At 37.4% G+C, this 23314-nt stretch overlaps 2 protein-coding genes and 1 long non-coding RNA gene across 7 annotated transcripts in view; 2 read left to right on the plus strand and 1 right to left on the minus strand.

Annotated features, from left to right (window-relative positions):
* The window catches only part of LOC141399816 (uncharacterized), a 264120-nt gene that overhangs the window by 162221 nt on the left and 78585 nt on the right, over positions 1–23314 (minus strand). The gene's annotated exons all lie outside the window — the stretch shown is intronic.
* LOC141397506 (glucose dehydrogenase [FAD, quinone]-like) lies at positions 3590–10598 on the plus strand. 2 transcript variants are annotated; one of them, XM_073973866.1, is made up of 2 exons: positions 3590–3855; positions 8751–10598. In XM_073973866.1, exons 1-2 carry the CDS (start codon positions 3726–3728, stop codon positions 10472–10474), a joined length of 1854 nt encoding a protein of 617 aa, XP_073829967.1. In that variant the 5' UTR covers positions 3590–3725; the 3' UTR covers positions 10475–10598. The 2 variants fall into 2 exon arrangements, with proteins under 2 accessions (XP_073829967.1, XP_073829968.1); XM_073973867.1 differs by lacking the exon at positions 3590–3855 and adding an exon at positions 8423–8478 and having other exon boundaries at positions 8751–10475.
* LOC141396649 (glucose dehydrogenase [FAD, quinone]-like) lies at positions 7147–8451 on the plus strand. The gene is made up of 3 exons (XM_073972274.1): positions 7147–7202; positions 7475–7881; positions 8428–8451. The coding sequence occupies exons 2-3, from the start codon at positions 7627–7629 to the stop codon at positions 8449–8451; spliced, it is 279 nt and encodes a 92-aa protein (XP_073828375.1). The 5' UTR covers positions 7147–7202; positions 7475–7626.

A 23314-nucleotide genomic window follows, 5' to 3' on the forward strand; every position in this document is an offset into this window, starting at 1 on the left:
AAAACATCCGGATAACATTTTCTATACGAAAACATTATCCGGATATAATTTTCTATAAGAAAACATTGTACGGATAAAATTTTCCATAGGAAAACAATATCTGGATAACATTTTCTATAAGAAAACATTATCCGAATAACATTTTCTATATGAAAACATTATCCGGATAACATTTTCTATACGAAAACATTATCCGAATAACATTTTCTATACGAAAACATTATCCGAATAACATTTTCTATACGAAAAAATTATCCGAATAACATTTTCTATACGAAAACATTATCCGAATAACATTTTCTATACGAAAACATTATCCGGATAACATTTTCTATACGAAAACTACAAAATATGTTATCCGGATAAAATTTTTCTTATAGAAAATGTTTTCCGGATAATGTTTACGTATAGAAAATGTTATCTGGAAAATGGTTCTTATAGAAATTGTTATCCGGATAATGTTTTCTTATAGAAAATGTTATCCAGATAATGTCTTCCTATAGAAAATTTTATCCGTACAATGTTTTCTTATAGAAAATTATATCCGGATAATGTTTTCTTACCGGAAATATTATCGAATAGTGTTTTCTTATAAAAAATGTTATCCGGATAATGTTTTCTTATCGAACATGTTATCCGGATAATGCTTTCTTATCGAAAATGTTATCGGGATAATGTTTTCTTATCGAAAATGATATCCGGATGTTTTCTTTTAGAAATGTTTATCCGGATGTTTTCTTATGTAACATTATTCCTGATAATGTTATCTTATATAATATTTTATCCGGATAATATTTTCTTATATAAAATTTTATCTGTTCTTGGGTGCCACAGTGGTGCAATGGTATGCACACCCGCCTTGCACTCTGAAGACCGTGGGTTGGATTCACCGGCCAGTCAACACCAAATTTTCCTCTGTGGCAAAACATCCCTCAGTAATATTAGCGACATTTCATGAGTATTTCAGCCATATAAAACTTCTCTACAAAAGTGGTGTCTTAGACACGCCGTTCGGACTCGACGATAAACAGTAGGTCCCATCTCATTGAGCTAATATGAATCGGGGTGCACTCGTTGATATGAGAGAAGTCTCCCTTGTCCCTTATGGGATGTTTGTGGAATAATTATATATTATATATGCCACAATGATGATATCTGGCGAGCTGTGGCAATCTCCTCTTATCCTCGTAGTAGCATCTTCGTTCACCGTACAAAATATGGAACTATCAGTTTGCTCGGTCAGTGCTGTACCCCTCTGTTAATTGCCTAGGACGGAAGGCCAAAGCTAATGATGAGCATTGAAATCTCCTAGCACCAGACGGTTATTGCCCTCCTAAAGCGAACTAATGTCGGGCGCACAACGCAAGGCACAGCTTTTCATTGGCGGTTGTGTTTGTTTAAGGTTTGTTTGGGTCCTTGAGCTGACGCCGGCTGCGATTTGGCTTACCTCTGCCTTAGATAAAACAATACTTTCCAAGTTGCAACGGGTTGTGACTTGTTGTTCTGTGGAGAAGATCAAAAAGATGTCAATCACATGTTGGCCAAACAGTTCCTTGTGGTGGGTTATCTTCCATCACGCTTTGATGGAAGATGCACCTCCCCCATAGCACTTCATATACGTCAACCGGTTGTCGATAGCGAACTCCATGAAAATCGTGTATTGAAGATAGGCAGTGCCAACATTAGGCCGGGGCGATTTGTATGGAAGGAAAAATGTGATAGTGGGCGTCTGGAGTTTCTGATTCTTTGGGATTGTTCTGAGCAAAAAAATCCACTAGACCATATGTCTACGGTGAAAATCGAGCCCCCGGATTTCGACTTGAAATTTTTTTCAAGGATATTTTGGCCAAACCATATCTCAGAAACTTGACCTATCCTGAAAATTTCCTTTTGTGTTCTTAGTACACTCACCAAGGGCTTTCATCTCTAAAAGGAAATTTCCACCCACTGACGTTGAGTCAAATTTTGTAGCACAGTTTAATTTATCGATATTTTCCGAAAAATGTGCACATTCTCGGGGGCATATCTGCCTGAAGGAGCGTTCCAATGCTTTTGCTGTGTACTACAGAGTTCTTAATTATTGTCTTGGCTACAATTTTTGTCTTTGTGTTGGATCTAAAATCTCAGTGGTTTGGCTGTTACATATATGTCAAAATATTCAAAAAACTTTGAAAAAAAACTTCAAGTCAAAATCCTGGGGCTCGATTTTCACCGTAGGCATATGGTCTAGTGGACTTTTTTGCTCAGCACAATCCCAATAATCAGAAAATCCAGGCGCCCGTGGTGGTGTTCAAATCGCCAACCTTAGCCAACATATCTCAAAATTGCTATAGCGCACAATTTTATGCTACTGGTAAAAATTAAATATTCTAAGCTGTCATATTTTCTTAATCATTATTTTTTGTTCTTGTTGTTTTTATTTATTTTGTCAAAACAAAAGCTTTTATTTTCAATATTATTTTATTATTTTGGTCAGGTATTGCTAGCCGGTGTCTCTATGTAAGGGTCTGTTCTAGCTTTTGGCAAATAATTCACGTCTCATCATCAGCTTGTCTGTTATGTTATTTATTTGCATATGTTGTTATTGTAGTTGTTGTTGTTTTTGCGTAAAGTAATATTCTTTGTAACTGATTCACAATGGTTTGTTATTGTTTGTTAGCTGGCGGAATTTTCTTGTCAAGTTAATTAGGCATAGAACCGTTAAAGAAAAAAGTGTTAATAGCAATTGTGACTCTTTTGTCGATAATTTTTACTACTTTTACCAATGACATGGATGGGAAATTGGCTAAAATTTTGAATTATATAACATTTACATACACACATAAACAAGTTTACTGATGGCATGGTCAAGGCAGATTGATGGTTAAATGTGGTTGAAAAAGATGCATTATTGGTTGTTGACTTTTCCTCAGACAGCCTACAAACAAGAGAAAATATACTCTGATGGTCTAAGAAAATCTTGTCGTTTACGAACCGCAAGCTGTACCTTCAAATCAATGTCATTGCTGCAGTTGCAATGATTGACCATAGACTCCACATAAAAACCTGTATGTAATTTGAAATGCTCCTAAAGAAGCAATGCAGCTTCCTGTTGCATTAAAAGGAATTTTTGTTATTTAATTAAAAGTTCTAGTTCTCTAAAGCGAAGATTACAACTGGTTTCGGCATAAGAGAACCACAAGTTATTGAGGATGGGCCAGAAGTTCCAGCTTTCCCAATGGAAAGAGAATATAATTCTTTAATTGCACCCCACGTAGGCTTAATGAAAGCAACAGCTGTCAATGCCCTAAGGCACTGAAGAAGAAAAGGAACACTCAGACCTATAATTAACTCTCAAATGATAGAGAAAAACAAATGATTCGAGTGGTGATGATAATTATGACGAAAGTCTAGCTGCAGAACTGTCCAGAGAACCTGAAATCGAACATTGCCAATAATTATTATGACTGACGCCAATAACAACAACAACAACCCATTTAGAAATTATGCTCACTCATCATTCAAGAGCTTTGGCTTTGGCCAAAAGGCAACCCAAACTAACAAAGAACAAACTTATGGTTGATAGTTGATTGACAACGCACGCTCATTTGTAAATCAAAACCCTAACGCAACGGACGACGAGGCGCGTGCGTAACATAAAGAATTCCTCGAACGAACGAATGAACGCATACATATAATTTAAATATTCAAAGAATAATTACTTCGGTAGTCGCGTCGGAATTACCATGTATAGGACATTAATAATTTTCTGGGCAATAGTGGCACCCCCACCTACCCTAGCGGATAAACAATTTCTATCGCAAATGTTTAATGTTGGCCTGGGAAATATATTCAAACAGAATCTCTACAATGATGGTAGGTTGGTGACAAGTGTGAGGAAGTGAAGTGGTCAACGTAATGTAACAACAACAATGAACAAACATAAAAGTTCCGATTTATATTTAAATAAAGTATGAATGAGTGACAAAGATAAGACCAACAAAAAAACTGCTCTCGAAAAACGCAGGAGTGACATAAAGATCGTTTCAGCTACGAGCAAAAGTGGAAATGTTCTTCAGAAAGAGGTTGCAAGAGAAAATTATGCTTACAGCCAAATGATTTGGTCTATCGACAGATGATTCTCTCTACAGAACTTTCTGTCAACAGACAGAGGGTTCTGTCTACAGAATTTTTTGTCAACAGACAGAGGGTTCTGTCTACAGACAGAGGGTTCTGTCTACAGACAGAGGATACTGTCTACAGACAGAGGATTCTGCCTACAGACAGAGAATTCTGTCTACAGACAGAGGATTCTGTCTACAGAATTTTCTGTCAACAGACAGAGGATTCTGTCTACAGAAATTTCTTTCAATAGACAGAGGATTCTGTCTACAGAATTTTCTGTCAACAGACAGAGGATTCTGTCTACAGACAGAATTTTCTGTCAACAGACAGAGGATTCTGTCTACAGAAATTTCTTTCAATAGACAGAGGATTCTGTCTACAGAATTTTCTGTCAACAGGCAGAGGAATCTGTATACAGAATTTTCTGTCAACAGACAGATGATTCTGTATACAGAATTTTCTGTCTATAGACAGAGGATTCTGTCTACAGAATTTTCTGTCGATAGACAGAGGATTCTGTCTAAATAATTTCTGTCGATAGACAGATGATTCTGTCTACAGAATTTTCTGTCGATAGACAGAGGATTCTGTCTACAGAATTTTCTTTCAACAGACAGAGGATTCTGTCTACAGAATTTTCTTTCAACAGACAGAGGATTCTGTCTACAGAATTTTCTGTCAACAGGCAGAGGAATCTGTATACAGAATTTTCTGTCAACAGACAGAGGATTCTGTATACAGAATTTTCTGTCAACAGACAGAGGATTCTGTATACAGAATTTTCTGTCAACAGACAGAGGATTCTGTATACAGAATTTTCTGTCAACAGACAGAGGATTCTGTATACAGAATTTTCTGTCAACAGACAGAGGATTCTGTATACAGAATTTTCTGTCTACAGACAGAGGATTCTGTCTACAGAATTTTCTGTCAACAGACAGAGGATTCTGTCTACAGAATTTTCTGTCAACAGACAGAGGATTCTGTCTACAGAATTTTCTGTCTATAGGCAGAGGATTCTGTCTACAGAATTTTCTGTCTATAGACAGAGGATTCTGTCTACAGAATTTTCTGTCTATAGACAGAGGATTCTGTCTACAGAATTTTCTGTCTATAGACAGAGGATTCTGTCTACAGAATTTTCTGTCTATAGACAGAGGATTCTGTCTAGAGAATTTTCTGTCGATAGACAGAGGATTCTGTCTAGAGAATTTTCTGTCGATAGACAGAGGATTCTGTCTACAGAATTTTCTGTCAACAGACAGAGGATTCTGTCTACAGAATTTTCTGTCAACAGACAGAGGATTGTGTCTACAGAATTTTCTGTCAACAGACAGAGGATTCTGTCTACAGAATTTTCTGTCAACAGACAGAGGATTCTGTCTACAGAATTTTCTGTCAACAGACAGAGGATTCTGTCAACAGAATTTTCTGTCAACAGACAGAGGATTCTGTCAACAGAATTTTCTGTCAACAGACAAAGGATTCTGTCTACAGAATTTTCTGTCAACAGACAAAGGATTCTGTCTACAGAATTTTCTGTCAAGAGACAAAGGATTCTATCTACAGAATTTTCTGTCAACAGACGGAGGATTCTGTCTACAGACAGAGGATTCTCTCTACAGAATTTTCTGTCAGCAGACAGAGGATTCTCTCTACACACTTTTCTGTCTACAGACAGAGAATTCTGTTTACAGAATTTTATGTCTACAGACAGAGGATTCTGTTTACAGAATTTTGTGTCTACAGGCAGAGGATTCTGTCTACAGAATTTTGTGTCTACAGGCAGAGGATTCTGTTTACAGACAGAGGATTCTGTCTAGAGAAGTTTCTGTCAACAGACAGAGGATTCTGTCTACAGAATTTTCTGTCTACACACAGAGGATTCTGTCTACAGACTTTTCTGTCTACAGACAGAGGATTCTGTTTACAGAATTTTCTGTCAACAGACAGAGGATTCTGTTTACAGAATTTTCTGTCAACAGACAGAGGATTCTGTCTACAGAATTTTCTGTCAACAGACAGAGGATTCTGTCTACAGAATTTTCTGTCAACAGACAGAGGATTCTGTCTACAGAATTTTCTGTCAACAGACAGAGGATTCTGTCTACAGAATTTTCTGTCAACAGACAGAGGATTCTGCCTACAGAATTTGCTGTCAACAGACAGAGGATTCTGTCTACAGAATTTTCTGTCAACAGACAGAGAGTTCTGTCTACAGAATTTTCTGTCAACAGACAGAGGATTCTGTCTACAGACAGAGGATTCTGTCTACAGAATTTTCTGTCGATAGACAGAGGATTCTGTCTACAGAATTTTCTGTCGATAGACAGAGGATTCTGTCTACAGAATTTTCTGTCGATAGACAGAGGATTATGTTTACAGAATTTTCTGTCGATAGACAGAGGATTCTGTTTACAGAATTTTCTGTCGATAGACAGAGGATTCTGTTTACAGAATTTTCTGTCGATAGACAGAGGATTCTGTCTACAGAATTTTCTGTCGATAGACAGAGGATTCTGTCTACAGAATTTTCTGTCGATAGACAGAGGATTCTGTCTACGGAATTTTCTGTCGATAGACAGAGGATTCTGTCTACAGAATTTTCTGTCGATAGACAGAGGATTCTGTCTACAATATTTCCGGTCGATAGACAGACGATTCTGTCTTCAGAATTTTCTGTCGATAGACAGGGGATTCTGTCTACAGAATTTTCTGTCGATAGACAGAGGATTCTGTCTACAGAATTTTCTGTCGATAGACAGAGGATTCTGTCTACAGAATTTTCTGTCGATAGACAGAGGATTCTGTCTACAGAATTTTCTGTCGATAGACAGAAGATTCTGTCTACAGAATTTTCTGTCTACAAAATATTGTAGGCAGAATCCTCTGTCTATGGACAGAAAATTCTGTAAACAGAATCCTCTGTCTTTAGGCAGAAAATTCTGTAGACAGAATTCTCTATCTTAAGACAGAATCCTCTGTCTTTACAAGAAAAAAAGGGATTCTCGATATGTGTACATAACCTTCAGTCTTCCTATCTGCAGGCTGAACTGTCAATCTTTAATTAGACAGATCTGTCTGCATTGACCCCTTTTGTAATTATCAAACACTTCACCTTGAATTTAAAGCTTTTATTGAATCTTCTCCAGCACATTTACCATGGACTAAATTACATAGCAACACACACACACACACGCAGACGGACATAGGCACATTTATAACATTACAATACCGACAATGTATTGGCTTTTAATATAATTATTATTCCCTCCCATGAATATTAATCAAACATTATTTTATTGCTTTAATGTTCTTCTTTTTGTTTTCCTCTTCTTCTCCTTCTTTTGGTTTTTGTTCGCGCGCATAGCACCCCAACAGAATGCCGAATATGATTTCATTGTTGTTGGCTCTGGGCCAGCCGGTTGTGTGTTGGCCAATCGTTTGTCAGAGAATCCCCAGTGGCAGGTGTATTTAATTGAAGCTGGAGGGGTGGAAAGTTTACCCCATCAAATACCAATTATGGCCACCTATTTGCAGGGGACTCACTCCAATTGGGGTTATAAATCGGTGCCTCAACGTGCAGCCTGCTTGGGCATGAATAACAATGAATGCGCCTTGCCCAGAGGAAAGGTATTGGGTGGCACCAGTTCCATTAATTTCATGATCTACAATCGTGGTAATCGTCGTGACTTTGATAGATGGGCTGAATTTGGCAATGATGGCTGGTCCTACGAGGAGGTGTTGCCATATTTTTTGAAATCGGAAAATTCCCAAGTTGATAGACAGAGGATTCTGTCTACAGAATTTTCTGTCGATAGACAGAGGATTCTGTCTACGGAATTTTCTGTCGATAGACAGAGGATTCTGTCTACAGAATTTTCTGTCGATAGACAGAGGATTCTGTCTACAATATTTCCGGTCGATAGACAGACGATTCTGTCTACAGAATTTTCTGTCGATAGACAGGGGATTCTGTCTACAGAATTTTCTGTCGATAGACAGAGGATTCTGTCTACAGAATTTTCTGTCGATAGACAGAGGATTCTGTCTACAGAATTTTCTGTCGATAGACAGAGGATTCTGTCTACAGAATTTTCTGTCGATAGACAGAAGATTCTGTCTACAGAATTTTCTGTCTACAAAATATTGTAGGCAGAATCCTCTGTCTATGGACAGAAAATTCTGTAAACAGAATCCTCTGTCTTTAGGCAGAAAATTCTGTAGACAGAATTCTCTATCTTAAGACAGAATCCTCTGTCTTTACAAGAAAAAAAGGGATTCTCGATATGTGTACATAACCTTCAGTCTTCCTATCTGCAGGCTGAACTGTCAATCTTTAATTAGACAGATCTGTCTGCATTGACCCCTTTTGTAATTATCAAACACTTCACCTTGAATTTAAAGCTTTTATTGAATCTTCTCCAGCACATTTACCATGGACTAAATTACATAGCAACACACACACACACACGCAGACGGACATAGGCACATTTATAACATTACAATACCGACAATGTATTGGCTTTTAATATAATTATTATTCCCTCCCATGAATATTAATCAAACATTATTTTATTGCTTTAATGTTCTTCTTTTTGTTTTCCTCTTCTTCTCCTTCTTTTGGTTTTTGTTCGCGCGCATAGCACCCCAACAGAATGCCGAATATGATTTCATTGTTGTTGGCTCTGGGCCAGCCGGTTGTGTGTTGGCCAATCGTTTGTCAGAGAATCCCCAGTGGCAGGTGTATTTAATTGAAGCTGGAGGGGTGGAAAGTTTACCCCATCAAATACCAATTATGGCCACCTATTTGCAGGGGACTCACTCCAATTGGGGTTATAAATCGGTGCCTCAACGTGCAGCCTGCTTGGGCATGAATAACAATGAATGCGCCTTGCCCAGAGGAAAGGTATTGGGTGGCACCAGTTCCATTAATTTCATGATCTACAATCGTGGTAATCGTCGTGACTTTGATAGATGGGCTGAATTTGGCAATGATGGCTGGTCCTACGAGGAGGTGTTGCCATATTTTTTGAAATCGGAAAATTCCCAAGTTGAGGGTTTGGATATGTCGCCCTATCACAATCATTCGGGACCCTTGAATGTGGAAGATGTTCGATATCGCACAGATGCCGCCAAGGCTTATGTTAAGGCTGCCCAGGAGGCGGGCCATAATAAGACCGATTATAATGGTGAATCCCAAATGGGAGTGTCATTTGTCCAGGCCAACACCTTAAAGGGTAGGAGGCATAGTGCCTTTCGGGCCTACATTGAACCCATAAGATATACCAGGAAAAATCTTCACATTGTTACCATGGCCAAGGTAACAAAGGTGTTGATAGACAAAGAGACAAAACAGGCCTATGGTGTGAGGATGTTATATCGCAATACTTTGTACACCATCAAGGCCAGGAAGGAGGTAATCCTTTCGGCAGGAGCTTTTAATTCACCGCAAATTTTAATGTTATCCGGCATTGGGCCTGAGGATAATTTGAAGGCAATTGGGGTGCCAATTGTCAAGGAGCTGCCAGTGGGAAAACTCCTATATGATCACATGTGCCACTTTGGTCCCACATTTACCACCAATTCGACTGGCAAGACTTTCTTTGTGTCCCATACCACACCAGGATTATTTGCAGCATTCTTTAGAGGAGATGCCTCAACTGTGTTATCCTCCATTGGCGGTGTGGAGGCCTTGACATTCGTAAAGACCCCCCACTCAAGGGAACCTGCCGATATGCCTGATGTGGAATTTATTACCGTGGCCGGTAGTTTGGCATCCGATGAGGGTACCGGTTTGCTGCAAGGAGCCAACTTCCGTTCGGAAATCTACACCAAGGTCTATAAGCCGCTAAATGATGCCCAAACCGATCATTTTAGTTTCTTGGTAATGCAGTTCCATCCCAAGTCTGTGGGCCGCTTATGGTTACACAATCGCAACCCCTTGGAGTGGCCTAGAATCAATCCAAAATTCTTTCACAATTCCGAAGATGTGGAAGACATCTTAGAGGGTATCAAAGAAGTGGTGCGCATTAGTCAAATGCCAGCCTTACAGAAACTGGGTGTCCGTCTGCATGACATACCAGTGCCAGGTTGTGAAATGCACAGCTTTGGCAGTGATGATTATTGGCGTTGTTCCATACGCACCATGTCGTATACATTGCATCATCAAGTGGCCACTTGTCGTATGGGACCGGAGACAGACAACACTACAGTGGTCAATGCTAAGCTACAAGTACATGACATTGGCCGCTTAAGAGTGGCCGATACAAGTATTATACCGTTCCCTCCAACCTGTCACACTAATGCTGCGTCATTTATGATTGGTGAAAAGGCGGCAGATATGATACGAGCTGAGTGGTCAGATTAGAGAGGAGAGAGAAGATGTTCTTCGTAACACAAAAGACTAGAGATTATAGTAGTTAAGTAGTAATCGTATAGATATAAGTTATTTTAAGTTATTAATAAAAACTAATTATATACAATCCAACAAATGAAATAATATTTTTTTATAGATATTGGAAAAACTGTTTGCACTATAGAATAGAGAACCACCGTAGAAAAATACCCCAATCTTCTCAAGGTTGGGATCTTCTTTATATATTCGATAGTAGACCACTACGTTGGTTTTCTATGCTAAAGTAGACCCCTATTCTAGTCTTCTATGGAGTAGGAGACCACCGAAAGTGTCTTGTCCCAATTTACATTGGGCGAGTTTACTTGCGGCAATTGTCATTTTGTAGGAGAGAGAGGTGAGGCATATGGTAACCCTTTGCCTCTCAGCACCCTCTCTCACCCACAAACTGACAATTGCCGCAAGTAAACTCGCCTAATGTAAATTGGGACCTTCTTTGGAATATAGGACAATCTTAGGTGTCTTCTATATAATAGGGGACCACTCTAGGTGTCGGTTATAGAATAGGAAAATACGAGACCACCGGATGTGTCTTCTGTAGAATAAGAGAGGACCGTGTCTTCTATAGAATAGGAGACGACCGTCTCTTCTATAAATAGGAGGCCACCGTAGGGCTCTTCCATAGAATAGGAGACCACAGTGGAGGAATTCCATAGAATAGAGGATCACCGTAGGTGGTTTCCACTGAATTGGAGACAAGAAGTGGTCTTCTATAGAATAAGGCAACACTATAGATGTATTTTATTCAATAGCAGAGCACAGTATAAAAACGAATCCACGAAAAGGGTCTTTTAAAGGACCTTCTATAGAATCAAAGACCGCTGTAGGAGCATTCTATAGAATCAAATACCATCGTAGGGGTATTCTAAAGTATAGACCACCACCGTAGGGGTCTTCTATAGAATGGAACACCTCCGTAGGGGTCTTCTATAGAATAGAAGACCTCCATAGGCATAGAATAAAAGACCTCCCTATGGGCGTTCTATAGAATAGAAGACCTCCCTAGGTGTCTTCTACAGAATAGAAGACCTCCCTAGGTGTCTTTTATAGAAGACCTCCCTATGGGTCTTTTATAGAATAGAAGACCTTCGTAGGAGTCTTCTATAGAATAGAAGACCTCCGTAGGGGTCTTCCATGGAAGAGCAGACCACCGAAGTAGTGTTCTATAGAATATAAGACCGCCGAAGAAGTCTTCTATGCAATAGAAGACCACCGAAGGAGTCTTCTATAAAATAGAAGACCACCGAAGGGAACTTCTATAGAATAGAAGACCACCGAAGGGATCTTCTATAGAATAGAAGACCACCGAAGGGGTCTTCCATGGAAGAGCAGACCACCGAAGTAGTCTTCTATATAATAGAAGACCACCGAAGGAGTCTTCTATAGAATAGAAGACCCCCGAAGGGATCTTCTATAGAATAGAAGACCACCTAAGGGTTCTTCTATAGAATAGAAGACCACCGAAGGGGTCTTCTATAGAATAGGAGACCACCGAAGGGGTCTTCCATAGAATAGAAGACCTCCCTAGGGGCCTTCTATACAATAGAAGACCTCCCTAGGGGTCTTCCATACAATAGAAGACCTCCCTAGGGGTCTTCCATACAATAGAAGACCACCGTAGGATAAAAGACCTCCGAAGGGGTCTTCTCTAGCACAAAAGGCCACCGTAGAATAGAAGATACAATAGAAGACCACCCTCTTCGATAAAATGAAAGACCTCCGTAGAGGTCTTCTATACAATAGAAGACATTCGTAGGGGCCTTCTATAGAATTTGAATTTGAAGACCTCTGTATGGGTCCTCTAAAGAATAGAAGACCTCCCTAGGGGGTCTTCTATATAATAGAAGACATTCCTAGGGGGTCTTCCATAGAATAAAAGACCTTCCTAGGGGGTCTTCTATAGAATAGAAGACCTTCCTAGGGGGTTTTCTATAGAATAGAAGACCTCCCTAGGGGTCTTCAATACAATAGAAGACTACCGTTGGGGTCTTCGATAGAACAAAAGACCACCGTAGGGAACTTTTATAGAATAGAAGAGCACCGTAGGTGACTTCTATAGAATATACGACCACCATAGGTGACTTCTATAGAATAGAAAACCTTCGCAGGGGTCTTCTATAGAATAGAAGACCTCCGTATGGGTCTTCTATAGAATAGAAGACCCCCGTAGGTGACTTCTATACTATAAAAGACCACCGAAGGGGACTTCTATACGTAGAAGACCACTGTAAAGGGTATTCTAATCAATAGAAGACCAACGTAGTGATATAGAATGGAACACCTCCGTAGGGGTCTTCTATAGAATAGAAGACCTCCATAAGGGACTTCTACAGAATAAAAGACATCACTAGGGGTGTTCTATAGAATAGAAGACCTCCCTAGGTGTCTTCTACAGAATAGAAGACCTCCCTAGGTGTCTTTTATAGAAGACCTCCCTATGGGTCTTTTATAGAATAGAAGACCTTCGTAGGAGTCTTCTATAGAATAGAAGACCTCCGTAGGGGTCTTCATGGAAGAGCAGACCACCGAAGTAATCTTCTATAGAATATAAGACCACAGAAGAAGTCTTCTATGCAATAGAAGACCACCGAAGGAGTCTTCTATAAAATAGAAGACCACCGAAGGGATCTTCTATAGTATAGAAGACCCCCGTAGGTGACTTCTATACTATAAAAGACCACCGAAGGGGACTTCTATACGTAGAAGACCACTGTAAAGGGTATTCTATTCAATAGAAGACCAACGTAGTGGTATAGAATGGAACACCTCCGTAGGGGTCTTCTATAGAATAGAAGACCTCCATAAGGGTCTTCTATAGAATAAAAGACCTCCCTAGGGGTGTTCTATAGAATAGAAGACCTCCCTAGGTGTCTACTACAGAATAGAAGACCTCCCTAGGTGTCTTTTATAGAAGACCTCCCTATGGGTCTTTTATAGAATAGAAGACCTTCGTAGGAGTCTTCTATAGAATAGAAGACCTCCGTAGGGGTCTTCCATGGAAGAGCAGACCACCGAAGTAGTCTTCTATAGAATATAAGACCACAGAAGAAGTCTTCTATGCAATAGAAGACCACCGAAGGAGTCTTCTATAAAATAGAAGACCACCGAAGGGATCTTCTATAGAATAGAAGACCACCAAAGGGGTCTTCCATGGAAGAGCAGACCACCGAAGTAGTCTTCTATATAATAGAAGACCACCGAAGGAGTCTTCTATAGAATAGAAGACCCGCGAAGGGATCTTCTATAGAATAGAAGACCACCTAAGGGGTCTTCTATAGAACAGAAGACCACCGATGGGGTCTTCTATAAAATAGAGGACCTTCCTAGGGGGTCTTCTATACAATAGAAGACCTTCTATACAATAGAAGACCTTCCTAGGGGGTCTTCTATAGAATAGAAGACCTTCCTAGGGGGTCTTCTATAGAATAGAAGACCTTTCCAGCTGGTCTTCTATAGAATAGAAGACCTTCGTAGGAGTCTTCTATAGAATAGAAGACCTCCGTAGGGGTCTTCATGGAAGAGCAGACCACCGAAGTAATCTTCTATAGAATATAAGACCACAGAAGAAGTCTTCTATGCAATAGAAGACCACCGAAGGAGTCTTCTATAAAATAGAAGACCACCGAAGGGATCTTCTATAGGATAGAAGACCCCCGTAGGTGACTTCTATACTATAAAAGACCACCGAAGGGGACTTCTATACGTAGAATACCACTGTCAAGGGTATTCTATTCAATAGAAGACCAACGTAGTGGTATAGAATGGAACACCTCCGTAGGGGTCTTCTATAGAATAGAAGACCTCCATAAGGGTCTTCTATAGAATAAAAGACCTCCCTAGGGGTGTTCTATAGAATAGAAGACCTCCCTAGGTGTCTTCTACAGAATAGAAGACCTCCCTAGGGGTGTTCTATAGAATAGAAGACCTCCCTAGGTGTCTTCTACAGAATAGAAGACCTCCCTAGGTGTCCTTTATAGAATAGAAGACCTCCGTAGGGGTCTTCCATGGAAGAGCAGACCACCGAAGTAGTCTTCTATAGAATAGAAGACCACCGAAGGAGTCTTCTATAAAATAGAAGACCACCGAAGGGATCTTCTATAGAATAGAAGACCACCAAAGGGGTCTTCCATGGAAGAGCAGACCACCGAAGTAGTCTTCTATATAATAGAAGACCACCGAAGGAGTCTTCTATAGAATAGAAGACCCCCGAAGGGATCTTCTATAGAATAGAAGACCACCTAAGGGGTCTTCTATAGAATAGAAGACCACCGATGGGGTCTTCTATAGTATAGAAGACCTTAATAGGGGGTCTTCTATAAAATAGAGGACCTTCCTAGGGGGTCTTCTATACAATAGAAGACCTTCTATACAATAGAAGACCTTCCTAGGGGGTCTTCTATAGAATAGAAGACCTTCCTAGGGGGTCTTCTATAGAATAGAAGACCTTCCTAGGGGGTCTTCTATAGAATAGAAGACCTTTCCAGCTGGTCTTCTATAGAATAAAAGACCTTCCTAAGGGGTCTTCTATAGAATAGAAGACCTCCGTATGGGGTCTTCTATAGAATAGAAGACCCCCGTATGGGGTCTTCTATACTATAAAAGACCACGGAAGGGGACTTCTATACCTAGAAGACCACTGTAAAGGGTATTCTTTTCAATAGAAGACCAACGTAGTGGTCTTCTGTCAAGAGAAGACGACGAAGGCGGAGACTACCGTAGAATACTACCCTTTGGCGTATTCTATACCCAAAGCTGTCTTCTCTAGAAAACCAAGACCACCGTAGGTTCTTCTCCTTCTGTTGTAGACAGAACCCTCTGTCGCCGGTCAGAAACTTCTGTCTGAAGACTGAACCGTTTATCTGTAGAGAAAACGTTCCACCTTTGGACAAAACCTTCTGTCTGTAAACAAAACCTTCTGTCTCTAAAACGAACCTCTTATTTGGAGACACATTCTTATTTCTCTAGAGACTATCTGTGGGGAGAATGTTCTGTCTGTGGGCCCAATGTTCGGGTGCCACCGTGGTGCAATGGTATGCACGCCCGCCTTGCACGCTTAAGGTCGTGCGTTCGATTCCCTGGTCAGGCAACATCAACATTTTCAACGGTGGCAAAATACCCCTCAGTAATGTTGGCGACATTTCCTCAGTATTTCCGCCATGTAAAACTTCTCTACAATTGGTGCCTTAAGGCTCGACGTTCGAACTCGGCGATAAACTGTAGGTCCCATATCATTGAGCTAATATAAATCGGGGTACACTCATTGATATGAGAGACCTCTCCCTTGTCCCTTCTGGGATGTTTGTGGAACAATTAGGATTATATCCCAATGTTCGTCGGTCCGTGGACAGAAATGTTCTATCTGTGGACGAAATGTTCGGTCTGTGTACAGAAACTTCTGTCTGTAGACAGAACTTTTTTATGTGAACAGAACCTTCTGTCTGTAGCAGATAATTCTGTCGGTATATAACAATTTATAATTATTCCACAAACATCCCAGAAGTATATTCCATGAATTTCCACTAGAGAGTGGACAGACAGACAGACATTTTGTCTTTGGTCAGAAAATTCAGTGGCACCATCTTGTGCCAAATAAAAACATATTAATTATGGTAAATTTATTATCGACATATGGTTAGTGTCTTGCCTATGGTAAATACTGGTTACCGACCAAAGGTTTGTATCTAGAATAAGTAGTACCTTTAACTATATTAATGGAGTTTTGCAGCTATCGCCATGATCTTCAGACTTACGCAAAGGCAAATGCTTCCTGTAGTGGGATTCTCTAATGCATTCTTTGGTTATCGACAAAAACCGTTAAAATTATAATGCTTATAATTTCGGTAATTAACGGTATTATACGGTAAGTTAGCGACCAATAAAAAGTACTCGCAAAGTTCTACCGATAGCAACAGTGATGTACCGATAACAACTGTGATGTCAACTTTTTTTGAACTTTTCATTCATAATTTTGCGTTACAATTTGACCGATTTTTGTCGGTAACCAAAAAAATTCCCTGGAGAATCCCACTACTGTTATAGAAATTTGAATGTTGTGGAACTATAATAATTGTTTGGCCTGTTGTTAATTGTAATATTACTTTTTGGAAACAAAGTTTCAAAAACTGTACGAAAAATGTCCATAAGGGATGCCCTGGCCACCCAGAAGAAAGAAGTTTTTTCTTCAAATACAATGTCGGCCCACTGAAATACTTGTCTGTGAAAAGAAACTTCAGTATGTGGACGAAACCTGCTCTCGGTGGCCAGAGCTTTCTGTTTCTGGACATAAACATCAGTGTGTGTGTGGAAAGAACCTTCTGCCTGTGGACAGTATTTTCTTCCTGTGTTTAGAAAAATCAGTTCTTAGACGGAAATTTCCGTTTGTAGACGGAAAATTCAGTTTTGAGGTTTGAAGATTCATTATATGCCACCATTTGGTAAAAAATAACATTATTTACAAAGATGTATAACATAACAAGATGGGACATAGACATTGCTACTATACATCGGCAGATGGCGCCGGTGGTCTAACATAATGTGAAGTTACAATATTGTGACATGAATTATGTTATATTTAACATAGTTCACATTGGTGTACGCTGTTGTTTCTGTTAATTGTCTGTTATACATAAACGCACTCTATGCTTGAATATTTAAATTGAACTCCATTGTGAATGATTTCCAATCTTTGCCGCTTTATGTCTTTGTTATTTATGGTGAATAAATTATCGACATATGGTTAGTGTCTTGCCTATGGAAAATTACATTTATCGACCAAAGGTTTGTATCTATGATAACTAATACCTATATCTATTTTAATGGAGGTTTGCACCCATCAGCATGGTCCCCCTACTTACATGTTCTAATGAAATCCTTTTTTTTATATTAAGATAAATACTTTTGTTGCATAGAATTGAATTTTGAACTGTTGCCGATACGAATCCAGCGACATCTTTGGTGAAAAGATCCCATCTACTTATAAATATAATATAACAAACAGTAAACATTCACACCCTATTCAAAATTACAAAAATAAAGAGTTATTATCGTCCAGTTATTGCTGGTAGTAAAAATATTTTTTTTATGTTTCATTCAACTAAACAGCAGCAAAAAACAAAAAAACTGACCTACATTAACTTGGCGAACACGTTCACTTTGTTTTCATAAACTATCGTTCTTTCTCTTTCAACGCCTTCTTCATTGTTTTTTTGTTGCACAAACACATACAAAATAAAGGGCAAATATTGAAATAAAACTAACTACTGCAAAGCAGTTCAGTCTGAATTTAGCTGCAGGTTGTATAGAGGTTTTTTTGTTGTTAAACCAAGTTCATGAACCTCTCTCTCTCGCTTCTGCATATACATATGTAATTAATATTTAAGTAATGTGCTAATTTCAGATGCTGAAATAATGAATCAGTCGAAAAATATTTCTTTGATTGTGTGATGCACAATGGGTTGAGGGGGAAATAAAAAATTAAATTTATTTAAAATATAAGTTTTAACTGAGAAATACCTCTCCATGGTCCATAACCGCTTCAAGGCGAACACTATTACTTTTTTCCTCCCACAAACATTGGGTTTATATTGGAATGCTCTCATTAGAATTTGGTCCTTCGAGCTAATTAAAATTACGTTTTAAAACCTTAAGAATATGACTATAGAAATAAATAATAAAAACTATTTTTTATTTTATAGCTTATGGAATGACCTTCAATGTGACCTGTAATTGGTTGTGTTGCTAATTAAATAAGTGTTGCATGGTCCCTCGATGCGATTTTAAATTATCTTCTTCAGAGATATTTGTATGTAGACCATTAAGTCTAATTTTAAATGTGCACATTAAATGGTCCTTTAATATGCCAATATTTTCTTTTGACCTTCCTAAAACCATCTTCAAGACGGTTCATCACTTAATCATTTGTGGAACTAAAATGTTTGGCATTCAATTTTATTTTATTTTTAAGTCACCATCTTACCTTTAAAATTCCTCCATGATATTGACTTTGTTTTTGGGACAAGTTATTAACCTCCTAACCAAAATTTCGTTTCCAGAAATGTGTCTTTCAACTTTTAAACAAATCGTCGTAGTGAGTAACAACGCATTTCGTGTGAACACAAAGCTGGAATTATAACTTAAATTGTCATAAAATAACACACCTTCAAATTGTAAATAAGATTAAGACAGATTTCATCAATATTACGACAATCATTCCGTTTGCCAACCCAAATAATAAAAACAACAACAGCAACCAAATTATTTCGATGTTAACAACATTTTAGCATTTGCACAATAATAAAATAACAAAATATTTATTACATTTCAGTTTTAGCACGGTATTATAAGGAAATTTTGTAATTATTTATAAAATAAATAACAAACGGATTCAATATAAAACCGCGTAATGATACAAACAAAAACATGTTATCCCTAAATGAATGGCTAATAATCAAAAGATTGCAACAATATGAAATAATTAGCTACGGTAAACAACGATCTTGGAGAGCGCTAATCGATTTAGTGAAAAGAAATACCAAATTATAAAATAATTGGGTTTAACCAGAGATCGGCAAAGGCTAATTTTCTTTCACTACATATTCTCTGTGTCACTATTTTGTATTGGAGAAAATGACAACCATCCAATTTGGTTGTAATATAAATGAATCTTAAGAGCTTCGTGCATTTTCATGTGGATCCTACGTCCTTTATTAGCAATGCAGGTTCAGCTCACTAAAGGTTTCATCACTAATAAGCTAAGTACATTAATATTTTTATTTTTTATTATTTTTTTTTTCTCGTTTAGAGTTGAGCTTAATGACCGATGATTTTTGCAAGTGAAATATTTTTAATTGAAACTACATTTATATCAAGTTCTTAAAGTTCTAATTTTATTAAAAACTGACTGATTAAAATATTTTCCAATATTAGAAGTTTTCAACGACGAAACCATAACTAAATAATGTACATATGATTTGTATAATTATTATTTATTCATTGATCCGGAATCTAGAGTATATATTTTTTACACTATTAGTAGGGAGAATTTGCCGTTGGCTGCAAAACATCATTAAAATAGCTGTAGGAATTGCCGCTACATAGCGCCCTCTTATAAGAGACACATGAACATATGCATCGATGTTGTATTTATTATTGACACATGGTTTGTGTCTGGTTTATGACGATGACAGGAACGGTTTGTGCCTAAGCTAATGGCTAATGGCAGGGTTGGATTTTTTATTAGTTGGCAAGACTCGCTTCTCTAGCGGTAATTTGATGGACCATGAGATTTTGCAGCCAATGGCAAGTTCTTCCTACTAACTTTTGAATAATTTTTCCAAGAAAAAGTAGTTGTTTTGCTGTTTGTCATTGCTTGCCTATTAAGGTATCCTAAGCGATATCAGCACTTTAAACATTCACTGCATTTGTTTTGTATTCACAAATGTAGTCAATTGTAATGATGATTAAATGAATTCCTATTTAATAAAAACTATAACTTACAAAGTGTTTGTTTGCTTTGATTTTGACATTGTGTTGGTGAGTATTCGTACCATTCGTTTCATTTGCGTCATTTTTTGGTGCGTATTCGTACCATTCGTTGCATTTTCGAATGGCGTGAATACAAAAGCAAGCAAAGACAAGCGAATCATTCCCCAATCTATGAATCATACTTTGATTACTACCCACACTCTGATACTTACCATTCGTTTTTTCGCAAATCATGCAGAGCTCAGATGGTTTCTTGTTTGGCAAATATCCGCTACATATTGCTTGCCTTTTAAGTTATCCTAAGCAATATCAGCACTATAAACATTCAAAACATTTCCTATGTATTCCCAAATGTAGTCAGCTGTCGTGATGATAAATGAATTCATATTCAATCTTCCAAAAATATGTATAGACAATTACCATTTGTTGCATTTGCGCATGGTGTGAAGACCCAGCATCAAGCAAACAAGGACAAGCACTAATCAATGAATCATTTTCGAGGGACACTCATGTTTTTGCTCATTTCATTATTATTTTTTTAGAATGATGTTCATTTCGTCTATGCAGAGCTCAGCAAATTATATGGAAAATATTCCACACGACAACTCAAAGTCTGATGTGTTTTTTTCAACGCATCAACTAAACTTTTGTCCCAATTCTGTTAAAGAGGTGTTCTTACTATTATTTAAGTGTTGTAAATATAAGAAATTAATTAAAAAATAAAAATCTTTAAACAAAATAAAAATACTTTTGACATGAGCGTTCACGATACATATCTGCAATGTTTACAACAATACTTCAAATGTCAGATCAAATTCTGTATGAATGTCGGCAAATACATCCAAATTTACTTCAGTTTTCGCACAGAAACAGTTAGAAAACTACACTTCTGAGTTTGTCATAAATTTCGTTCGATTGAAATCTTCATCCAATGCTTCATTTAGAGACCAAGTCAATTACAAACATACTATAAGAAAATTATTTCATGAAATAAAAGTATGACTTTTTGGAAATGGTCCTTGCGCAACCCCTTTTCTTTAAACAAAATTTAAAGTATAAGTTCCATTGATTGGATATGATAAAAAACAATTTTGATTTTTCAAAATAGTCTGGCTTAATCCCTTTTGTTGTTTTAATATTTAAAACAACAAGTTTATTAGTGGAGAAGGTTTGGCATTGTTCGCCAAGGGGTAAGGCAAGGAAGACTAGTTTTCGATGGTGTTAGGTTACCAAAGAAAAACTTCTCATTGAAGGGTTTTCTTTGTTTACGTTTATACTTCGAGCTGACGATTGATGTTTGGGTATAAAAAGTTCCTTGTTGAAGAAGTTATTGAAAAATAACTTCGGTGGAGAATATCCACAAACAAGAAACAAAGGGAACTGATGAGATCCAGTGGCGTGGATCGAAACTAGTCTTCCTTGCCTTACCCCTTGGCGAACAATGCCAAACCTTCTCCACTAATAAACTTGTTGTTTTAAATATTAAAACAACAAAAGGGATTAAGCCAGACTATTTTGAAAAATCAAAATTGTAACAGCTATCCCAATTAAATAAACGCCACCAATGTTCTATTTGAGAAACACTGGCACGGTTTTGTGTGTTGTTGGTATATAAGCTACCAAACAGCATTTGGGTATGTGCATTTGTTGAAAAATCAACGACACATACGAGTGGAAGAAGGTTTGCTTTGTTTCGTAAACACTTTCGTCGGAGTTGTGTTAGGTTACCAAAGAAAAACTTCTCATTGAAGGGTTTTCTTTGTTTACGTTTATACTTCGAGCTGACGATTGATGTTTGGGTATAAAAAGTTCCTTGTTGAAGAAGTTATTGAAAAATAACTTCGGTGGAGAATATCCACAAACAAGAAACAAAGGGAACTGATGAGATCCAGTGGCGTGGATCGAAACTAGTCTTCCTTGCCTTACCCCTTGGCGAACAATGCCAAACCTTCTCCACTAATAAACTTGTTGTTTTAAATATTAAAACAACAAAAGGGATTAAGCCAGACTATTTTGAAAAATCAAAATTGTAACAGCTATCCCAATTAAATAAACGCCACCAATGTTCTATATGATAAAAAACTCTACTCAAATATCACAGACGAAAATTTTGATTTGTACAGCATTTTTCAATGGTCCTTTGGGCAATGGCTATAAGTTTTTGTTAATAAATATTTTCATTGATGAAATGAAGGAAATATCATTTATTAAAATCTATTAATAAAAATAAACATTATTTTACTCAGCCAAATTCTGTGATTTTTTGAGTGTAACAAATGTTTGCACCAACAAGAAAACAGGGCGATTCAAGTAATTAAGGAACATTTTCATTGAAAAACAAATTAAAAAAATATTAATTAATGATTACATACAATGTATCATTTAATCAAACGTATGAATAAAAATTCATTATTTTATTTTAGTGAAATTCAATGAATGTTTGAATTTAGTAGAAAACTGGATGAATCAAATAATTTTAAATAATTTTAATCATCATATACATATGTTTATTATTTCACTTCAATGAAAATTCAATGAAACTTTTCATTACGTTAGTTTAAAGTCATTAAAAATTTGTTTTTAATGGCTAATGGGTCTATAGAAAATGGCCCTTCGTACCAGAAAACAGGGCGATCCAATTAACATAAACATTTTTTCGCCGCATAAAAAATAGGTTACATTTCGGACACGTAAAGATTTTATTTCAGCCTTATATAGGAAGCAAATTTAGAATAGATTATTACGATTTTATTATTATGATTAAGATGCTTCACAAGAAACAATTCAAAATGGTCCTTCGTCTCATAAAACAGGATGATTCGTGAAACTTGAAACAGACTTCCGCCAAATTATATGATTCATTTTAGTTTTCAGTCAAATTTCTAAGGAATTTAGTTAGGAATTTTCTTAGAGCAAAACTAACATCTCCAAATGGTCGTTCGGCACAAAAAAAAAAACAGTGTGAGTAATTTAAGGGGTCTCCAGATAAAGAACACATTATCCTTGAAAATTGTATTACACCAGACAAAGGAGATAATTATGAAATTATAAATGGCTACAAAATCATAATTATTCTTGAAAATTGTATTACATCAGACAAAGGTGATAATTTTGAAACTCGAAAATTTGAATTGTTAGAAGTATAACCCCTAATTAGGAAATTGCAATTCGAAAAAGCTTTCAGAATGGTCCTTCGCAACATACAACAGGGTGATTCGATTAACTTAAGAGAGTTATGGCAAACCAATATTTATCATTTGATTATGAATATCCAAATCAAACAACAGCTTAATTTCATAAGCTCTCGAATTT

The sequence above is a fragment of the Musca autumnalis genome, unplaced genomic scaffold (assembly GCF_047663935.1).
Source record: "Musca autumnalis isolate F117 unplaced genomic scaffold, ASM4766393v1 scaffold_3, whole genome shotgun sequence".
Lineage (NCBI taxonomy): Eukaryota > Metazoa > Arthropoda > Insecta > Diptera > Muscidae > Musca > Musca autumnalis.

Excerpts from the sequence above, each read along its gene's own strand:
- LOC141397506 (XM_073973866.1), top strand. The coding sequence starts at position 3,726 with ATGTATAGGACATTAATAATTTTCTGGGCAATAGTGGCACCCCCACCT. Across the intron at positions 3,856-8,750 it reads ACAGAATCTCTACAATGATG|CACCCCAACAGAATGCCGAA; the intron begins GTAGGTTGGTGA and ends TCGCGCGCATAG.
- LOC141396649 (XM_073972274.1), top strand. The coding sequence starts at position 7,627 with ATGGCCACCTATTTGCAGGGGACTCACTCCAATTGGGGTTATAAATCG. Across the intron at positions 7,882-8,427 it reads TGAAATCGGAAAATTCCCAA|GCTGAACTGTCAATCTTTAA; the intron begins GTTGATAGACAG and ends TCCTATCTGCAG.